Source organism: Musa acuminata, chromosome BXJ2-5, assembly GCF_036884655.1.
Source record: "Musa acuminata AAA Group cultivar baxijiao chromosome BXJ2-5, Cavendish_Baxijiao_AAA, whole genome shotgun sequence".
Taxonomy (NCBI): Eukaryota; Viridiplantae; Streptophyta; class Magnoliopsida; order Zingiberales; family Musaceae; genus Musa; species Musa acuminata.
Window position 1 is genome coordinate 45,228,452 of NC_088342.1, and position 21,431 is coordinate 45,249,882.

General features: G+C 35.2%; 2 protein-coding genes across 4 annotated transcripts; one reads left to right on the top strand and one right to left on the bottom strand.

The window, feature by feature from the left end:
- Window positions 1-143: 143 nt before the first annotated feature.
- Window positions 144-4,384, bottom strand: LOC103986038 (uncharacterized protein At3g27210). 2 transcript variants are annotated; one of them, XM_009403909.3, is made up of 4 exons: window positions 4,245-4,384; window positions 3,934-4,147; window positions 945-1,025; window positions 144-804 (listed from the first exon to the last, which is right to left on the bottom strand). In XM_009403909.3, the coding sequence occupies exons 2-4, from the start codon at window positions 4,130-4,132 to the stop codon at window positions 359-361; spliced, it is 726 nt and encodes a 241-aa protein (XP_009402184.2). In that variant the 5' UTR covers window positions 4,133-4,147; window positions 4,245-4,384; the 3' UTR covers window positions 144-358. The 2 variants fall into 2 exon arrangements, with proteins under 2 accessions (XP_009402184.2, XP_009402185.2); XM_009403910.3 differs by having other exon boundaries at window positions 945-1,028.
- Window positions 4,385-11,961: 7,577 nt separating this feature from the next.
- LOC135613000 (stearoyl-[acyl-carrier-protein] 9-desaturase, chloroplastic-like) lies at window positions 11,962-18,965 on the top strand. Of its 2 annotated transcripts, none has more exons than XM_065109870.1 (3): window positions 11,962-12,164; window positions 16,893-17,391; window positions 18,125-18,965. In XM_065109870.1, exons 1-3 carry the CDS (start codon window positions 12,061-12,063, stop codon window positions 18,683-18,685), a joined length of 1,164 nt encoding a protein of 387 aa, XP_064965942.1. In that variant the 5' UTR covers window positions 11,962-12,060; the 3' UTR covers window positions 18,686-18,965. The 2 variants fall into 2 exon arrangements, with proteins under 2 accessions (XP_064965942.1, XP_064965943.1); XM_065109871.1 differs by lacking the exon at window positions 11,962-12,164 and adding an exon at window positions 12,240-13,586.
- The last annotated feature ends 2,466 nt before the right edge of the window (window positions 18,966-21,431 follow it).

Below are 21,431 nucleotides of genomic sequence, written 5' to 3' on the forward strand. Positions count from 1 at the left end.
TTGATCACATCATCATCACATGATACAAAATTAAGAATTCCCGGTATCAGAAAATAGCATAAAAAGAAGATTTCTCTGTCACTGTAGATGTTTCAGACATGGTTTTTGTGGAGATCAGAGATCTGTAAAAGAAGGTACATGCATACATACAAACCTCAGAAGAAAATTTCATTTACCTCTCATGGAGGATTATATTTTGACAAAGCTTACACAACTACTCAATGTTTGCATGTTTAGAGCACATATATCACACAGAAACCACCACCATAGTTTCTTGTAGAGCTTCTGTTTAAATGGCTCTTTCTAGATATAAGTTTGGGTTGCTCAAGTTGCAGCTACAGGTTATCGACAAAATTTTTCATGCAGTGCAATGCTTGGTGGTCATCTTCTGCCTTCTATCATCCAATCCAAAACTCTGCAAGCTTGGCAAGCAACAGTGTTGTGACTTGCATAATCTTTCCTTCCTGTTCTTAGGATCTCCACTTGATGTCACCGTGCTGCTGCAAAAAGAAATGGCCCTGAAGCGATATGGTGTTCCATTTAGTTGTCTTGGAGGCGGATCGGTGTTGGTTGTGTGCAGGTTGATTCTTTTGTTAGCCTCTACTTCAGCAGCATTTGGCTCACTTCCTTCCCGTTCTACTAGCAAGGTTTCCCGGAAGAGTTCTCGTAGTTTCTTTCTCCCAGTTGGAGAAGGTTCAGAGCTGGTTTCTGGACTCCTGTCGATGTATATGGAATTTACCGGTCGAGGGGTCAATGGTGCACTTGATTGATGAATTGGAGTACTACCTTGAGAAGGAGTAAATTCTACATTGAAGACAATGAAAATGTAAAAAACTAAGAGCAGTGACAAGGAAAACAAAAAGAAAATCATACATAATTTATCTAGAAAGGAAATAAAAGAAGCTAAAGTCTCTCGAGGTAATGAATGAATACAGAGATCATACCTCCTTTGACACTGAAGAAGTCGTCTTCGCAGTCTGAATCTAGCCATGCACATGAGTCAAAGTAGATATCCTCTTTGTTAACTGCTGTCATAAAGTTCATCCGTTGAATCAAAATAAAATGATAATAATAATTTGAGGACCTAATGTTACGAAAACACACACATATATATACATATATTTTATCAACAAAATAGAGTTAACACATATAATGAGGTTAAGGCCTTTGGTAAAGTTAAGAAAAGGGGTGGTGAAGGCAGGAGACTTAAGGAGAGGTGCATCATAGATTTAATCTTATGAGTTTATTGGAAAAGATACAAAGTTAAGATAAACTCTGAATATAATTTAAAATTAGCAAAGGCATATGTCGAAAATTAGTTACATCTGTAAGAAGTTTCATATCTAATGTGGAGTTTTTGTGTAAGCTATGTGGAGTCCTTGTCCCCTTTTGCCTCAATGTGGTTCCACCACTTGTTAGAACAGATTAAATTCCCAGCAGCAAGAAGTGGAAGGCCAGAACACATGAAGAAGAAAACAAAAAGAAAGGAAATGACTATAACCAATGTGATAACCATTACAGAACTTAAAGACCTACTCAATGTCTATGCAAATTAATTAGATCTGAGACAAAGAAATCAAGGGCTTGGTCAAGAACAAGAAAACGGAGGAGAGGACAAGAAAAAGGAATGACAAGAAAACAGAAGAGAAGGCAAGAACAAGGAACGACGAGATCTTCAAAATGGACAGTAGTTGTCAAAGTCGCAGAGCACAGGAACATTCTCAACCTAATTTATGCTAAAAGAGACATCAGAAGCAACATTAAAAGAAAAAAAATCTTAACATTCATACTTCATGGGAGCAGCACAAACTTCTAAGTGAATCATAAGTGACTTATCTTGATGGTAGTAGAATGGAAGAGGTAATATAATTCATGGTCTCTATGACTATCCTACAATCACTTTTCTGCCTATGTCTCTTCAATCAAGCTTCAAACATTTCAAAATTTGAATAACTTGTCAGAGAAAAAGGATTTTTGCTGATTAATATTTTATTGTATTTTTATAAGCTCAGTCATTTCTTCTCAATGAGAAACAAGTGCAGGCAGTTGAAGTGGGTGAGCCTATAAGTACCAACGAGTCTCTAAATTTAAAGTTCCTGGATTAATAAAATGGTGGTTCACAAGGCCTTGGTATTCCTCACCAACTTTCAAGGTGCACTTGGTAGATAGTGCAATTACCAGCCTAATTATCAATTTCAGGCCCTTCTTCAGTACATTTGAACCTAAATTGTTACATATGTTGCAATACCATTTTCGCCCGATGTATCCATTTAGATTGGGTGCAGAATTCACCTATGCTGGCTAAATTAACCTAGCCTAGGGAGTTGGATGAGCTAAGAGAGTTGCAGACCAATCCAAGGGATAGCTTACCAAAATCATTCAACATGAAATTTGACAACTGTGCTCTACTTCCTTTGAACAATAAACCAGATCAGTCACTTCAGGAAATTTGTTCAAGTTTTGAATGTATTCACCTCAAGGCTTGAACTCATATGGGACTCCATTTCAACTGTCCAAATGCTTGAACTGATCAAACTCAAGCCATTTACCATGTGCCTGACCTACTAAATCAGAGCTAAGGTTTCGACGTGTCAAGCCGCTACCATGTTTCTATCGAAACTTGTTGGACTGTATTAAGTAATATTTCCCCTATATTTCCAAGACGATACTCTTTTTTTGTACCAAATTTAGTGCATGTGCAATAAAATTCCACAGAAATCCTTACTAAACCACCGACTGCAACATTTTTGCCACAGTATGATGTTCACTTTTATTACTGAAATAAATTTCAATAAGACTCAATATCAACCCTATAACAGGGGTTGAGAGGTGGAAAGGAAAATTCTTGACATCTGAGCAACTCTTTCAAAGTATATAATCATAACAAAAAACCATAAAGCAGAAAGAAAAGGTTCTTCTTAGTGGAAATCAGCATCTTAGATTTCCTGCCATAATATGATCAAATTTCAATAAGACTCAATATCAACTCTATAACAGGGGTTGAGAGGTGGAAAGGAAAATTCTTGACATCTGAGCAACTTTTCAAAGTACATAATCATAACAAAAAACCATAAAGCAGAAAGAAACGGTCGAAGGAGATCAGCATCTTAGATTTCCTGCCATAACATGATCAAATTTCAATAAGACTCAATATCAACTCTATAACAGGGGTTGAGAGGTGGAAAGGAGAATTCTTGACATCTGAGCAAATCTTTCAATGTACTACATAATCTTAATTAAAAGCCACCGAGCAGAAAGAAAAGGTTATTCTTAGTGGAGGTCAGCATCTTAGAATTTCCTACCATAATTTGATCAAATTTCAATAAGACTCAATATCAACTCTATAACAGGGGTTGAGAGGTGGAAAGGAAAATTCTTGACATCTGAGAAATTCTTTCAATGTACACAATCATAATAAAAGGCCACAAAGCAGAAAGAAAAGGTTCTTCTTAGTGGAGGTCAGCATCTTAGAATTTCCTGCCATAATTTGATCAAAAGTTGCAAGCTCTAAATTTGTGCACCTCTTTAGTCCTTCCTACGGTTCTTGTCCTCAGATTAGCACTTAAATCTATATTCTGGATCCATAACTTTAACTGATGTCTCCTTTGTAAGTAAAGCAGAATCAAGCAGCACATGTTATTGTCAAAATATGATGAGCTAAATTTCAATTTCCACAGATTTGGAAAAGGACTAACTCTGATGAACTCTGGAAGAAAGATACTAATGATAGAATTTAAGTTGGACTATTTGTCTAATATAATTACTAGTCAACACCACAACAATCTATTGATCAGGCACCATTACCCAGTATATGTGAGTTTTGACACCAAAAAACAACAGATATATTCCTATTCCAAGGCCCACTTACTATATCCATAACAAGAAATTCCAATAACCAAGAAGAGGATCGTTAATGCCTTCAAAAGACCATACCAGATTCCGGGCTCATAGAACCAACTTCATCAAATGTTTTTTTCCCATCAAAAGGCTTTTCCTTGGCAGGCGATGGGATGAAGAGCCTCCTGCCCTTGTGATTCACGCCCAGACGATATCTTATGGTAGAATCTGTGTCCCTATCAACCGAAGAGCACGAACCCATCTTCAAAATCAAATCTTTGTCATCACCGAGCATGAAAAGCTCTTAGCCCTGCCATTATCAGCAGAAAAAAGTTGGAAGGAAAGCTAAACTAAGTACAGGAAGAGAAAGGCAAGAGGTAGGGCACAGCAGGGGAAGTTGGTTCTACCTCTTCAGTGTATGATATCAAAGATCATTCTTTTAAGACAAAAAGAGTCTCTTCACATCACAGAGAACCCAAATGAGCTTCGTGTTTCTGAGACTCAGCAGAGAGTGCATATAAAGGGAAATAGAAGTGGAACAGGTTCTCTCTCTTTCTTGCTCATCTTAATGTTACCATTTCACAGAAGAAGCGAAGTCACTTGGAAGGAAATAATTGGGCTTGAAATGACGCCATAAGACTGGACTTACTCCCATGTACTGGCGCCATGGTGAATTATTGAGATTGTCTCCTTGTTTTATTCCCTGCTTCTATTATCACATGAATATGTACTGTAGCTTTTGTTTCTTTCCCAAGTCAAATGCCAATGTATGAGTATTTTTTTTCTTGCTTCTTATAAATAGATATGTGCTTTGGTAATTCAAAAAAATCTTCGTTTTTACTGACGGCTGTGGAGCTTCTCAGATTCTAAATAAGATTTGAGAGGCATGAAGTGTTTCTTATTCTTTATATCAACCATTTGGTCATGATCATGTAAAAACCAAAAGCACCATAGTGAATTCCATGGATGGACATAAGTTAGATGGTAGAACTGGTAAGACATGCTTCTCTCTCATTCTCTATGTATCTAGAAATAATTTGATCTGTGTGCAGAGAGAAGGGCCTGTTGTTTCCAAACAACATCAAGCATAGAGAAAGAGGAAACATGGAATAGTTGAGGTTCATCAGGGACTTGATGAACCTGCTGAGAACTGATGGTTTTATCATGTAGCGAAGGATGTGCCTTGTTTTCTTGTCTGGCCTACAGCTTTGGAAGGTAGTGTTAGAATCTTCATCAGGGTCGGCTGTCCTCACAAGATAATTTGTGTCATGCCTCCATCAAGGAATAGTCCACCTTTTGTGAGTGCATCAACATGAGTGAAGATCTAATCTAGATCAAGTGTTTTGTCTTGAAAGGGCAATTAAGAGGAAGAATGTTTGTGGTTACTGGGATTTGCTCCATGAGAAATGCAAGTATCTTTTAACTTCCTGAAGCATAACAACAATTGTTTCCATAACACAAGGATTCAAATCAAAGCATCTCCAAGATGAAGAGGGCAAGCAAACATTAGGATGACAAAAATCACAAGTAAATGCAAGAAGTTGCATGAATGCTGAGATTATATATATTGATATTTATATAACTGTAATCTCATACATGGAGCAAGATTTAAAGCATCTTCTTTATTAAAAAAAGAGGTAATTGAAATTTTAGAAAATAAAAGAAATCTGATCTGAGATTTTTGTTTGCCCTGTGGGTAGTCAGCCACATCTGGTCCACATTATCTATCAGCTCTATCCTGCTTTGTTTTGTGCAGAAAACTGGCAAATTTTACTGCATGACTGTAAGTTTAGTAGTCCCCTTATGCTCAGATGATACAAAGGTAGACTACTCTAAATTTTTATATGGATTTCCTTTATGTTTGGATTTGGAAACTCTACATTATGCCTAAGTATCAAAATATCTTTGATCAATGCTGATGAATGAACAGACTTTAGCCTACTAGTTTCTTGCCAGTTGTCTTGGCTGAAGTCAGAATCCACTCTTTCATCCAAACATATCCACTTCAACATTGTCTCTTTCTCTAATACAAACACAGGTTGGTGGTGAGTATACATCAGAAAGACTCATTGGATTGTCATGTTAATGATAACACCAAATTGCAAACCAATGTGTGGTGTTCAATACACACCTCAACATATGGGTTCAGGCAAGCAATTGAAGAATATATCTAAAACCAGGGAAAAGAGGACTCAGCCATTGATTGCCATAAAATGTTTGACAGAGATCATTTTATGATGCTGCATCTCTGTTAGATCAAACTTATAAATTCTGAATCTGAAGTGGTGAGGCTTGATTGGTATGATCATTGTAGATAATTGTCTTTGTATGTTCTAATAAGGATCATCAAATGAAAGCCACAGATTTTAAGAAACTAATTACATGACTGAGAATCAATTTCCATATTTCTCTATGGCTTATAGATGTTCTTGGGAATACTCTTTTTCCTTCTTGATTATCTTTACTGTTATTTCTTCTACTCTGTTGTATGATTATTATCTATGACCAGATCAACTGTGCAAGTAACAGAACAAATTTTTAGCATGTTTCTTGTGTTGATGCATTGGTTAGATAGAAGAACAGAAATAGAACAAGGAAGATTGTGGCCTGGATAGGATAATGAAAAGATGTGAGAAGACATGGATGGCAAAGATTGTCTATATATATGCAGATTAGGATGCCTTGGTTGGATATGTTCAAAAAGAAAATGTGTTGAGCTCTTTTTCATTTTTATAGTTCTTAATCTTTTAAGATTTTTGGTCATTCAATTAAGGCATTTATCATAGCATAAAAGCAGGCCATCAGATTGAATCCTGCATTTGTCCCTCTCTCTTAGTATTTAATTAAATGAAATTTATACAATTCTTGTTCTTCATTTGGACTTATATCATATATTTGAGTTTTATTTACACAATTCTGATTGCACATGAGAGGATGTTAAAGCACAAAATATACTGAGTCAGTTTCTAACAATTCAAGTTTTTGGGATTAGGCAACTCAATTAAAATCTATTAGTATAAAAGAAAAATTATATCTAATTTATCTTTTACAAGATTTGTAAGATTTGTAAGTTTCAATTCATGTTCTTGGTATTCAGAAATTGGGAGCTCTTACCAATCTGATTGGGCCAGATAGGCTAGCCCAATCTGACCCAGTGTTGTTTAATTATCATTTGTTTGTTTGATCTGGCACTAAATATTGATTAAATGACATCAGATTGACCAATTTAGATTGATTTAGGATGATTTTGAATTGCTTTCATTGGTTCAAATTTGTTTGACCTAAATTAAATACAATCAATTTCAAATTAAATAAGCTGATTCCAAATCAATTAAATGAGAATGATTTTTTATTACAATCAAGAATTAGAGATAGATTCATTCTAGTTAAATCAAGTTTATTCAAGTTAATTGGATCGATCAAGCTAAGATTCATGTAAGAGCTAATTAATATTTCTTGACATGAGTGGTGCTTGAAGGATAATTTAAGATGTTTTAATATAATTATTTTATTCTGACTGAGATGATTATATTTTCTTGACTTGTTTTCTTTAATAATCAGTAAGCTATTTGACATGATGAATGTATAGTATTTTCATTATTAACAACAATGGATGAGAGATACTATTCCATCTGTTGTTGGGAGTATAATATGAGTTTATCTTCGTTTGTTATTGGAGAATATAAACTCATCCCAATTATAATTGTATATTTATTTATATATAATTTAGAGTTTAACTTATAAAAGTTTCTGCTTACTATATTATTAAAATTATTTTATTTTTAATTTTTAGAATAATCTCCCAATAATACTATATGATGGAGAGCAAACATTTATCCTTCCTTTCAAAATTGATAGTACTTATGTTTCTCTATGATCAGTTATTTTATTTTTAATAAATAAATTATAATATATATTTATAATTTATGTTTCTCAATAAAGTGATGTGTATATTTGCTCTTGATGTGACATATGAAAAGATATTGTAATCATATTAAAAAAAATCTAGAATGTGACAATAACAATGTATCAAACACAATTCCATGTAGCAAAAGACAAACAGAAATTGTGAGATTGAAAGATTCAAACCAAAACCATTATTGTGGTACAACCACAGCATTCAAACAACATTGATATATCAATGGCCACTGCCTCATTGTACTCTCATGTTAACTCAAATCTTATATCCACCAATCTTGAAAACCCTGTAGTCACAGGACATGGATATGCTTATCCTTCACAAGAACAGAAGTTATTGATGAGAGTTGATAGTGTATTTATGTGAACTGAATCACTAGTTAGGTCTCACAATCTTTCAATTTTGCACCATATTTATTCATCTTGTGTCACAATCTTCCATGAAGTCTAGATTATGATAGTCACATTTGCCAACCTTAGATACTAAGATGTGACTGATGATTTATTAGGTGGTCCTAAATCTTTATGAGTCAAAGGCATGGGTTGAAAGTAGATGAATTTTCTTGTTATTTCTCAAGAAATGTCATCCATACTCACATTTATACTCACAGATCAATCAACTTATTTATGATAACCCATGCTTAAAATAAATTCTCCATTCGATCAATTTGATGTCGACAACTAAATTTAATTCAAGTATGGGTATTATCCGAAGAACAGAAGATGTTATTATTGGGATGATAGTTCCCCCACTCAAACAAAACATAATCCAATTAATACTACTCATTCATTCAAGATTTAGTATCTCAACTACTAAATTATTTTTAATTAATTCAATATCTCGAGTGTATACATTTGATTTTATGTTAAATCGTCGATCATTATTTAAAGAACAAAAAAACTTAAATCGGTAGAAAGCAAATGATCAATTATAACCAAATAATCCAAAAAAAACACAGAAGAAAAAGAAGGTTTGCAAGTGCCAAACAAGGAAGCATCACCGAGCTTCGACCACATTAATTCACGTACAGGTGGCTTCACTGCAACCGAGTCTGTGAGCATGCATTAAAGGACACCATCATAAAGAATGAAGGATCGTCTTCAGGCAGTGGGTGGGAGTGGCCGCCAGCTTTCGGTGGCGATTGAAGGCTTCATTCACCTCTCTTCTTGAACTCAGTTTGGTGCGAATGGAGCACCGAAGTGATGCCCATTAATACGCCACCCGGAGAGCAGGGAACAGTCGCTATTGGCTTTAATCTAAGACACAGATCAGCGATGGGGATCCCCAAGGTGTGCTTGCATGCAGCACCCAACCTTCCAAAACCTGAAGACTTCATTGCAGCAAGCAGCAGCACCACCAATACGGTGCCTGAACATGCCATCATCTTACCTATGGTTAAAAGCTCAAGCTGATCAGAAACAATAAAGAAAAACTTATGGGGAAAATATCCATCCACAGTCAGGACTTGAAGAACAGGACAAGATGCGATATGATGAATATTTTTTCTCGAAATGAAAAATATTTATCGATTTAAAGAATATTTTTTCCTTAGTTCTTGTGTTTAGACTATTTCATCTATGACAATATAGTTAAACTCTCTTTATTACTTTCAAATTTTTTAACTTGAACGTCGAAGGAATCTTGTCGAGAGACATACTTGAGTACACGGAGGGACATCGGAGCTCAGTTTTATCTTGAAATTCTCTTGGTCCATAAACCAAGTCGGATTAATCTTTCGTCTCGACATAGGCTAATGATACAATGAGCTAATATACATACACATATAATAGTTTTATATTTGATGTTTCCTTTTTAATGTACTGTAACAGTAGATATCACAGAAAAACATTACATGTGTACAGCAAGGCATAAGATTACTGCTAAATTGAGGTTAGATCATCTCAAATGAAGAGCAGCAGCACCAACAAAATGGTGACTGAAGAGGCCATCAACAGAAGCTTCAATGGACTTCTGTAACAGTGACAGCACAGAAAGATACAGCATGTGTACAATATTAGATCATGTCTATAATTGGTATGAATTGTAGAAGGATTTCTGTACCATCTTGCAAAGATGGTGAGCTGAGGCAGTCATAGTTGGAGTTGAGTACATGAACAGAGGGAGGGAGGCATGACAAGTGAAGAATGCTTGGTTGAGTGCTGCTTTTGTTGAATTGCCCAAAATGACAGCCACTTGAATTCCACCTCCTCCTACCCAACCCACTCCTCCTGTCACCACTGCTTTGGCTATTTCTCCAGCTACAAAAATAGATGGAATTGGCATGAGGTACTTACTTGAAGAGAGAGAAAGGAAGAAAGAAGAGTGAGGATGAGTGGTTCTCTTTATTTGACTGTGATCAAGTAACTTCATCTGTTTATTTGAGAGAGTATTTCTTTCCATGGAGAGATTGAAAGAAAATCTTATGTTCCTGAAAATCAATTTTGATATTCGAATAGAATCATCAAATTTTGCATTATTGATATATTTTTATGAAGATATTTTGAGTCCAGATTAAGAGTCTACTTAGATAAAGATATCCATATAAAATATATGTACTATAAATCATTGAAGAAAGATATCTATAGTTTTTATTGTATCAAAATATTACCAAGTGCTTCTCAAAATTATCATTCCTTTGAGATGTTTAGTTTCTATGTCACTCCTTACTCCTTATATGAGTCCTCTCAACTATTTCATCCATAATTTTCTATCATATCAAAATACTACAAAGTGTCTTCTCCAAATTATGCTGCAAAAACCGAAATCAGAATCAATAGTTCCGATTCGATTATGAACTGATTAAAAAAAATAAATTATAAATATGTTCCATGATAATAGTTAGCATTTTAAAATTTCAGTTTGAATCTCGCTAAAGTAATTAATTTTTTTATCAATCAAAACCGAATCGGAATCACTCGGAACCATTTCGATTGTAATTTCAAATATGAAAGAATTAAAATCGACGATTTCGAAACTACGATCAAGAAGACTACTCATAAAAATATTCAATAATTTTGCAACCATTATTTTGGGAGGTGTGGCTGTTCTCCATCAACCTTTCTTATTTCTCACACACTCAACCAAACAATCAACTTAGTTCCTCTCATGTTTCTTCCTTTGGCTTCTCTCAACCATCCTACCAATCTATTTATGCACTTTGCCTGACAGCATCCTAAAGCAAGCTCTTGATGAAGACAGCAAGTCTTCACCATACCCTTCTTCTTCTTCTTCTTCTTCTTCAGGGAACAAAGAATAGAGGAAGAGTAGGAGGAAGCATACAGATTGATAGTTTAAATTGATTTACTATTAATCATAAATATAAAAACTCTAGCATATAACTTCATGTGCATGATCTCGGGTCACTATTGATATCAAAAACTCAAGATATCGAGAAAAAAAAATTTATTATACTTATTATGATCGGATCGGACGAGACCGAATGATCGGATACAAAAAAAATTTAAAATCCGATTATTAACTCAGTTTCGTTACAAAAACAAGAATAAAAAAATGATCGAATCAAATAAAATTCACCTAATTTTGGAATATATGTTCTTATTATTTATTCTAGAAAAATATTTATGCTGATTTTAAATCAGAATTAAAGGGAGAAAGAAACTATCAATCTTCTTCCACCTCCTTCATATGTACAATTTTGATGAATAAAAATAAAAATTCATATTTCTTGGATATCCGAGTTATGATAATTAAATTTGACAAACTAATTCTTTCATATTATTATCATCTAGACATACATTTAAGTTTATAGTACTTATTCTCCATGATTAAAGTTTCAAATTGATTGATTTATTTTTTTTAAAATATTTATTTTTATAAAATTATAAGATTTAAAATATATTTTGATTGATATGGTCCTCCACAAGTAATTCACCTAACAGTCTAAACTCAAATTCTAATATATTGTTGGCTAAGAACTCTACATCTCTTTTCCATCTCATGGCTACCTTTGTTGAACCATTGCAGCTGACACTGCTCCAATTTTCTTCTTATTTGACATGTTTTAGTGAGAAGAAGACCCCATTTTCGTGTGCTAAAGCTTTCACATGAAGATTTCATATTTGAATGGTAGGAGAGCGAACATAAGGGTAAAATAGTCAATTCATGTGCCAGTTTGCCCGCGTCACCAATTGTGGCTCTATTAAATGCCGCTCGCCGCCCCTTTCTCTCTCCCACTCCTTACAACAAAGGCGAAGAAAGACAGACCGGACGAGCATTGCTCTGTCTCTCTCCCCCTTCTCCGTGCTATCTTCGAGGAAGAAGAAGAGACAAGGAGGGTTGATCCGATGGCTTCTCGGGTGGCCTTACTGCCGGAGTCGTTCCTCTGCTTAGCTCGGTCAAGGAGCAAGAGGAATGCTATGTCTCCCAGGGTGTCCATGGCCTCCACCATGTTAGCCGCTTTATTCCTCGTGTTCTCTTAACACACTGGATTTGGTGCTTTGTTGCTCGTTGGTGCTCCTTCCCCGATCTTGTGAGAAATGGGTTTGGGTTGGGTGGTTGGTTGTGCCAAGTCTCCATTTTTTTTTACTTTACCCCTGTCCCGATTTGAACCCAGGTTTTTCGATCCGGGTTGCTGCTTTTTGATCCTTTTGCGTTGGAATTGGTGGGAAAGTTGGCAATCCTATGCCTTTCTGTCGTCAAAATGCCATTTTGTTTTCGGTTTCTTCCTCAATAATCTACCCGCAGTTGTTCCCTTTATATATATTACGTCGATCACTCGTAGATTTGTTTTTCTTAACGAGTTATCCGCACTGCCACCATGTCGCGACTTGGAGTAGATGGCTTTGATTTTGCAAGTTAATGAATTTGTCCTGTCTTCGAAGATTTTTTTCTTGATATTTTTTCTTTTCGGTGAAGTTAAGAGTATCTTGATCTGTTCTTTTGAAAGACGTGTGATGTCTTTCTTTTTTATTCTGCTATAATAATTTTGGAAGAAGTTCTAGATTGGCTTAGGTTGAGTTAATGTGACATACAATTTTAATTAGCCTTGTTGATTGTGATGCATGTGTGGCCTCTCCATCGGGAACGGTTTTTGTGTATTAGCTGCCGGCCTCTTGTGGCTTGTCGTTGGGAATCGATTTGGAGTGTATGGTTTCTTTGATATAATTTTTTGGATATGCTTTGTTGTCAAATTGCTTAGTTATGATGTTGGGCCGTTGTCCATGACAACATAATTATAAATTACCTGAAAAGATCTTTTGATGGATCTTATAATCAAGATAACCCTTTTCTTAGTTCACAACTAAGTCTCCTTGCTGTACTGATCTTAACTTACTGGTTACTTAGCAATCTTTGCTAGTCATCTCTGCCTCGATCTGAGCGCCAGAACTCGAGTGAAGCAGATCAGAAACATGGTTTTGCAAGCACTTGTGGAAAGGGCAAAATTTCATTAGACAAGTCCGAATCTTAGGGTAAAATTGCTTGTTAAGTGTGGTGGATCTCAGAGTGCAGGTGTCTGTTTTTGTTCACATGCTAAAACAGTGAAAACTAGCTATTGTAGCATGGGAGGATGAAAAACTTAATGAGGTACCTCCCTTCCTACATGTTTAACTAAATATGCCCGTTTAAAGGGAAGGGACTACAGGGTTATGGCTCCACCAGACTTACTGTCTTTTGACATGGCTTAGAAGCTAAGCTAACTAATAGATTTAAGTGGTAACTTGTTGCAGAATTTGACTTATGCTTGATGGAAGATTTATGTCTGGACACTTCATGTAAAAAGCAAAAGTGGATGTGGGCTAAAGCATTTATTTGCAACGGTTGAACTGGAATTTCTAGAACCCTGTTATATGATGGTGAATAGAGCTATCGGGTATGGGTAAAATACAAGGCCTAACTTGATCATCTTGAAAATTTTATGTCTTTGACTGACATATCTAAGAGCCTATGGTACCATCACTTTGAATTCTTGTCCGTCCCAGGCTTATTCTTTCTTCAGTTCACTTAGCAGTTTAATCAATTTTTATTGGTTTCCTTCGTAGTTGTGGTACAATATTTGACAAAGTACAGAAAAACAAGATTGCCTTGCCTTGTGGTTAAGGAGAAAGAAAGTTATTGGCTTGTAGAAATTTCTTCATGCATTATGAATTAATTGGTTATAACCTTTAGTGACTTTTGTTTCAAACTGATCAATTAAGATAATACTCATTCTGGAATCCATTGGCATCTTGTGGCATAATTTCTGTTTTACATATTCATGAGAAATGTTACATTTCTCCCGGAAGAATGAATCTACTGGATTTTTTTTTAAATGAGGGAGCTTTTTTTTTATTGAACATTTACAGGTATGTGTTTCAGTTGGAAGGGTTGTCTGTCATGGTGAACACCTATTTTTAGAAGTCTATCCATGAATTTTTTTGAACACCTATTTTATAGACAATCCACTAAAGCTGCTCCTACAGTGATAGATCTTTGGATTTAGCAGTTTCTAAGTGCTGTATCCTGCTATTTAATGTTGATGTTGTCATTTTTGGTTGTGCATGCTTTTTTTTGTTTTGGATATCTCATGTACACAATTTTTGCACTATGGCATTTTTTATGGTGTATATTCTACTTCTATTGTTTTGTTGTTATATGATGGTATGCAATCTTTTTAAGAAAAGTTTACCATATTGTTGAGGTGATTTGTCCTCGATTGGTGTTGTTAGCAGTGAGAATTTAGAATAGGAATGTGAACTAAGAATATATTGTTTCTTGAAGTATCTTGTACGGTATTGATTATAGTGGCCAAGAATTCTGTGATGTATTACAGAGTCAAAGCCTTCCTCCCATCTAACCAGAACCTATGGATGCCTTTTCATTTATGAATTAGAAACCACATAACCATTAATGGGGTTAGGTACAAATTGGACTTCTAACTCATATGCATTTGAAGAAACTTTTAACTGGTTTCTAAAAAACTCTTGCAAAATTATGAAGAAAATGAGATACAAATATGCCACCAAGTAAAATAAAGTTTGCTATACCTTTTACAACTCACATATATGTAAAAGCTAGATCTAATCTACACTTGACTATCCCCAACTAAACCTGACCAATAATAATTAACCCATGGCTGCATCGTTCCCTCTCTTTGTCTCTTCACAGATCCCATCCTCAAGATCTTTTGATGATGAAGCACATGGTAATTCCAGCTTGATCTCCAAAATCGAAGAACGGATACCAATGCAAAATTTTCTCATAGCTGAATACTCAAGTAGGAGTATACTGGTAAAACAGAGCAAATCTAATTCAATTTGCTCAGTCTCTAGTGATTCTAAGATCTTAGGGTGTAAGTAATGGATCTCCATACCTGAAGTTATATTCATCTGAAGGGATCTTGGTATTTTGTTTTAGGTTGGACTCAACTCCATTTATGAGACCATTATTAGATTATGATGACAAGCATTGATTTTGGGCAATCACATAGCAAACTCTCGAAATGTCATATCTAGCACTACAAAGTTGCAAATATCAGGTGTTAAATTATTTTAGATCTCAGAACCTCAATATACCTTTGTTAACACCCTCCTACTCGTCCATGTCTTTCTAATATACCCTATTTTACTTCACACTTTATTCCACGTTGATATCTTTCTGCATTGTGTGGTGGATGAGGGCTTGTTCAATGCTCTCTATCTGTCTATCATTCATTGTCTTCAACAATCTTTTCATGCATCAACTTCGGCAGTCTTGAGCCTTATTTTTCTAGAATTTTAGAACCAAATGAGCGCAAAAGAAAAATACTGGAAGAGGAAAAGAGGTGGACTATAGGAGAAAAAGAGAACTAGTAGAAAAGAACTTAAAGACTAATGGTGCTAGAGAGGGGGGAATGATTATAGAGTGTGGTAAGGCATAATTGGTAATTTGGTTGTTCAGTAGTTAGTTTGGGATGGTTGATTTTTTGTGAAAGGCATTTGGGAAAGTCTCAGAACTTGTAGGAAACTATATGATATCTTCAACTTTGTTTTGGTAAATACAAAATTAGGTCCACTTCTAGGACACACATGGAATTTTTGCTTAGAATTACATGTATTTGATGATTATGATGATAACTACCTTCAAAAGATCATTTTCAATATTCTTCAATTTTTTTATTAACTGAATTCGCATGGGATGGGATCTGTTGGGTAATGGGATCCAGATTAAAGCTTCAAGCCAACTTGGTCTTTCTTTTCCCTTGTTTCTTGTCTATGAATCCCTTGGACATTCTTGATTCTCCATGTGTAGACAGCATTAGAGTTGTTTCCAACATCAAGAAGTCCTTTGGGTTTGTAAATGCTCTGTCATTCTATATTTCATCTTAAGTCAGTACCATTCTAGAGAAGGATCAGTTGCCACTTTCCGTCAGCAAAGAAGGATCAAAAACATGTAGATGGAAAGGTTCTGGCACTAACTGATGTGTGTCCTGGTGATTTACAGAAGCAAAATGTAATTTATAAAATATATGTGCTTAGCTACATGGAATATCTACTAGCTGTTTGAATTGACAACAGAAGTTATCATTGCAAAAAAGGCGGATTAGAACCTGATTGCCATATCAGGAGCATCTTATAGATTCCACCTTGATGCAAAGAAATATAGTTGATGTGCTTTTCCTTTCTATTAGATTTCATAACTTAATCATGTCTATTCTTTTTCCTTGCCATGAAACAAGACTCTTCTGTAGTGTATTTCTTTATCAATTTCTTCCTTTTTTCATTGCTTATAATGTAAATTAGTTTAATAACATCAATATAATTTTCTTCGAGAGATATTTTTGGTGTTGCTTTTAGATTTTAATCTTCAGTTATTTTATTTGAAAAAAATGGTGCTTTTAGCATTGCCTTCTTCAAGTATTATGATTATTCAGTTGGTAATCCTTGGATTGCTGCAACTGTTCAGTTTTCCTGTTACAGGTTCTATTTTTTCCTCAGTTTTTGTGTATGCTCAGCCAACTCCCAGTTTTATGTGATCCATGAGTCAAATTGTTGACTAATTCTAGTTTAAAACTACAAATGCATTACGGATACACATCTTGATAATGTTAATGATACTTTCATTTATTGGCTATAAATGTAGTCTATGATATTTTTGGCACTGTGATCTGCAGTCAACAATCAATGTGTTTTAAACATTATACTTGTGCATATTGTTCTAGGGTTAAAACTCCAAAAAAGCTATTCGGTCCACGTGAGACACATATTGAAGTCACTCATTCCATGCCACCTCAGAAAATTGAAATTATGAAATCATTAGATGACTGGGTAGAAGATAATATATTGGTGCATCTGAAGCCTGTCGAGAAGTGTTGGCAACCACAGGATTTTCTTCCAGATTTTTCGTCAGAGGCATTCAATGAGGAGGTTATGGAATTGAGAGAGCGCTCTAAGGAGCTCCCTGATGATTATTTTGTTTGCTTGGTTGGAGATATGATTACTGAAGAAGCTGTTCCTACATACCAAACAATGCTAAACACCAGCGATGGTGTCAGAGATGAAACAGGAGCAAGTCTTACTCCTTGGGCTCTCTGGATAAGGGCATGGACTGCTGAAGAGAACAGACATGGAGATCTTCTCAACAAGTATCTATACCTGTCTGGAAGAGTTGACATGAAACAAATTGAGAAGACAATTCAGTATCTCATTGGCTCAGGAATGGTAGGGTTTCTTCTCACTGATGTTGCTTTAGCCTTGAATCATTTAGTAGAATCTTCAAGATGGTTGGTAAGGGTGCATTCCTCACCTCCAAAGGCTTCAGCTGCCACATGATCCTATCCTAGGACATGACTCGAGATTATTGCCTACTGCATATTTCACACATTAACAGTGTGCATGTGAATTAAAATCCTGGCTTTGCAGTTGATTCTCAGGCATAAAATCATACTCAAAATGAGCAATTGCAACAGTAAACATCAAAACTAATTTTTGAGTCCCATATATATCTAGATGTGGCTCCATCTTTATTATAGTTTTGGAAACTGCCCGACAGTCCACTTTTGAGCCCCATGATATCTGGAGATGAGGCCTTCCACCATAGTGATTACAGGGAAAGAGAAAACAGGAATGGTATATTTGGAGCAGTTTAGTGGAAAATTGGGACCTTTTGCTGGTCAAACCCTTAATGATATATGTGCTATTTTGTTCGGTATCGTTTATCCATCCTAAATCATTGCGACTTATATAATTTAGCTCTTATCTTAGATTGAGTTTTGGGTCCTTTTCTTGTTATTTCTTTCTTGTAAACTGCTTTCTATTTTAAAAAATACATTGTCTATGTTGAGGAGTTGAGCAGTAAAGGCATTTGCCTCCATCACCTACTCAATCTGCTTTTGTCTGATTCTAGTGTTCTGTTGTAATTTCTTCAGGATTTGAAAGTGTGTTGCATTTGCAGGATCCCAGGACAGAGAACAATCCCTATCTTGGTTTTATTTATACCTCATTTCAGGAGAGGGCTACCTTCATTTCCCATGGGAATACTGCCAGGCTTGCTAAAGATCATGGGGATCTCAATCTGGCCCAGATATGTGGAACAATTGCATCTGACGAGAAGCGCCATGAGACTGCATACACCAAGGTAGTGGAGAAATTGTTTGAGGTAGACCCAGATTACACTGTTCTGGCATTTGCTGACATGATGAGGAAGAAGATCACAATGCCCGCTCATCTGATGTATGATGGCCGTGATGATAACCTTTTTGAGCACTTCTCAGCAGTTGCTCAACGGCTGGGTGTTTACACAGCCAAGGACTATGCAGACATACTGGAGTTCCTTGTTGCAAGGTGGAAGGTCGGTGAGCTAGCAGGTCTCTCTGGGGAAGGAAATAAAGCCCAGGATTTTGTCTGCACATTAGCTCCAAAGATTAGACAGCTCGATGAAAGAGCTCGAGGGAGAGCCAAGAAAGCACCTGCTATGCCTTTCAGTTGGATCTACAACAGGGAAGTGCAGCTCTGAGCATCAAACAATATATTATGGTTTTGTTGTTTATGCAAGCAGTCATCCTTTCTTTGCCATTGGTTTGCTATTCATAAAAGAAGTTCCATGCTTTGTTTTTCTTCTGTTCAAGTATTGTATGAGTCATGATGGGGGCTGTAGATACTCCTCACGCCATCGTAAATATCATCATATAAGCAGGTGCTTGATTCATGTCTGTTGTGTTTTTCTTTTTCATGGACAAGTTCTGTTGTTTATCATAGTTGGATAGTCTATGCATATGGGAACATAGCCTTTGTTCTTTTCGTGTGTGCTCGTTGATTTAGAATTTCTGTCATTTGGATTCTCTATATGCATCTAGACACATTTTTTACCAATTGCAACTTCCATTCACTATCTAAATTTTAATCAATCCTACATGTCATGACTTCATGACTGAATGATGTGGTGCATGCAGCGACTGGCAGCTCATGTCAGCCGACCTCAGTAAATTCTGCTAGAATTTGTGCCAGTCAGAACCATCTCACTTTTCAATTGTTTGCTTTTGTTATATCAGCACCACAATGTGTTATGTAATTCTGTACAAGCATCTTAAATTATTGCAAGCACATCAATTTCCAAAAGATTGCTTTTGTTTGATTGTCACTAGTTTGGTGCATTGATGACCAGTCTAATTAAAGCCACTGCTTGAATCTTTTAAACATCTGGCTATTAGTGGTCTGAAGCTTCTAACATGATTGCTAAGTTTCAGCAAAGCATATTGCAATCTTATAAGTCACATATGATGCTTCTGTGCTCTGTTAATCCTCTTTACTGTTAGTCTTATTTAAATGCTATAGCTTTTGTTATTGTCTTTTACCAGCTAGTTACTACAAAATTCCTACTTGACTATTTTATCAACTTATGTGAGGTTTTGGATGGAGGGCAGACCTCCATTCCCACCAACTTGTTTTGGAAGAACTTGCTGCAAGAAGTTAAAGGATATATTCTTACCCTGTATATGTTGGGCTCAATCAAATGCTTTTGACATGCATTGCAGATTCTTATTAATGTCCTTAGAAGTTATTATTGTTAGGAATCAACATTACCTGTCATAACCGAAAAGTCCTATAAAATAAATCTAGATACATTATTATGAGTTTTCTGCATTCTATTACCTGAATCTTATAGAGGAATCATAAGTAGCTATATTTTTCTATTTGGATTGGAGGATCATAAAAAACTTGTTTGTCCATATTCTTGGAGTTCATTGCAAGAAATGTTTCTGAAGTTTATATACTTTATAGGACATCTGAACTTACCTGATACATTGGTTATGACAGGTTTGCCGTCATAGCCAAACTTCAGCAACCATTTAGCTTTCTGAAATCATCACTCTTGTGTTGTCTAGTAGTCTAAGACATGCATTTCATAGGAAATGTTGCAAGCTGCTTAAAGTAATCCTGCTTTCATTGAGTTCATCCTCCTTGTGCTATTTCCTTGATTAGCAAATTGCCATTATTGCTTCACCCTGCAGAGTAGCAGCACAATGCATCTTTACTGTAAACAACAGGTTGAATGGCCACTGGTTATGTTTCTTAGAATGCTTCAAGAGGTGGGAAATGCCTTGTATTCCAGCTTACCCCAATCAATTCTCATTTGGCTTCATCACTTGCTAAGATTGAGATATCATAACATGAGATGTAATTTTCCATTGTGATATCTTCTCAGTACAACTCAGTTTGATTCTGTGTCTTTTCATTTACTTGATCTGAGGAACATACAAGATGTAACAAATACCAAAGAGGATTGTGATTTCATTACATGAGGTTCAATTTACATATGATCACTTGTATCTATGATAAGGTTGTTGAAGACTCCTCACATATACATATTGTAATGTCTATTGATGTTTTGCATTAGTTTCTAAATATCACCACAATATTAAGGTGTCTATAAAAACTTTAATAGTATATGGTAAGATTCTGAGTTCAAATCTCCCTTTTTATCACTTTCTTTTTGTAAACTTAAGAAAAACTCATCATAATATAGAAAAGCAAAATAAAATATTCATTTTATTATGATCATGAATGCTGTTAGGTGCTGCCATGAGAATGTTGATGTCTAACTAGTAAAGGAAAAAAATGTTTTGGGTAAGCATAATCTGGGATGAAATCTAACTCCTTAAATATAACCAGAAGTTTGAAGTCTCTCTCTCTTTTGCATAATTATAGTAGATAATTATATTCTAATTGTTATAGTAGATAATTATGTTAAGAGAATAAGTTCTAATTGTTATACCTACAATAACATCTCTAAATAAATAATCAGAGCTCTGCCAAATATATTAGGAGATAAGAGCAGATAAATGCAAATGCCCAATCTTATAATTCATTAGCCCTTACAATCCTTCACCAGTTACAATTTTTTTGATTTCCTTTATAACACACCAACTAATTTTATATCGAAAATAATTGATATTAAAATTGAATCTGATGAGTATACTATTATCAATCTCAATTTAAATATTTTAATATGTAAGTGAATTAAATTATAATATTATTATCATTTTTGACTTAAATATTTTGATCGATGATTTAAATCAGTTAAAATTGATACATCAATTAACTTAAGTTGTCCAATAATCTTTCACTCGGTTCGATCAATCCATACGATCCTCCACGAGTAACTCAAGGTTTGATTATACGACTCCATTATTTTTCTTATTTAACATGTTTTAGTGAGAAAAAAACTCTATTTTCGTGTGCTATTCTCTTTTTACAGTCCT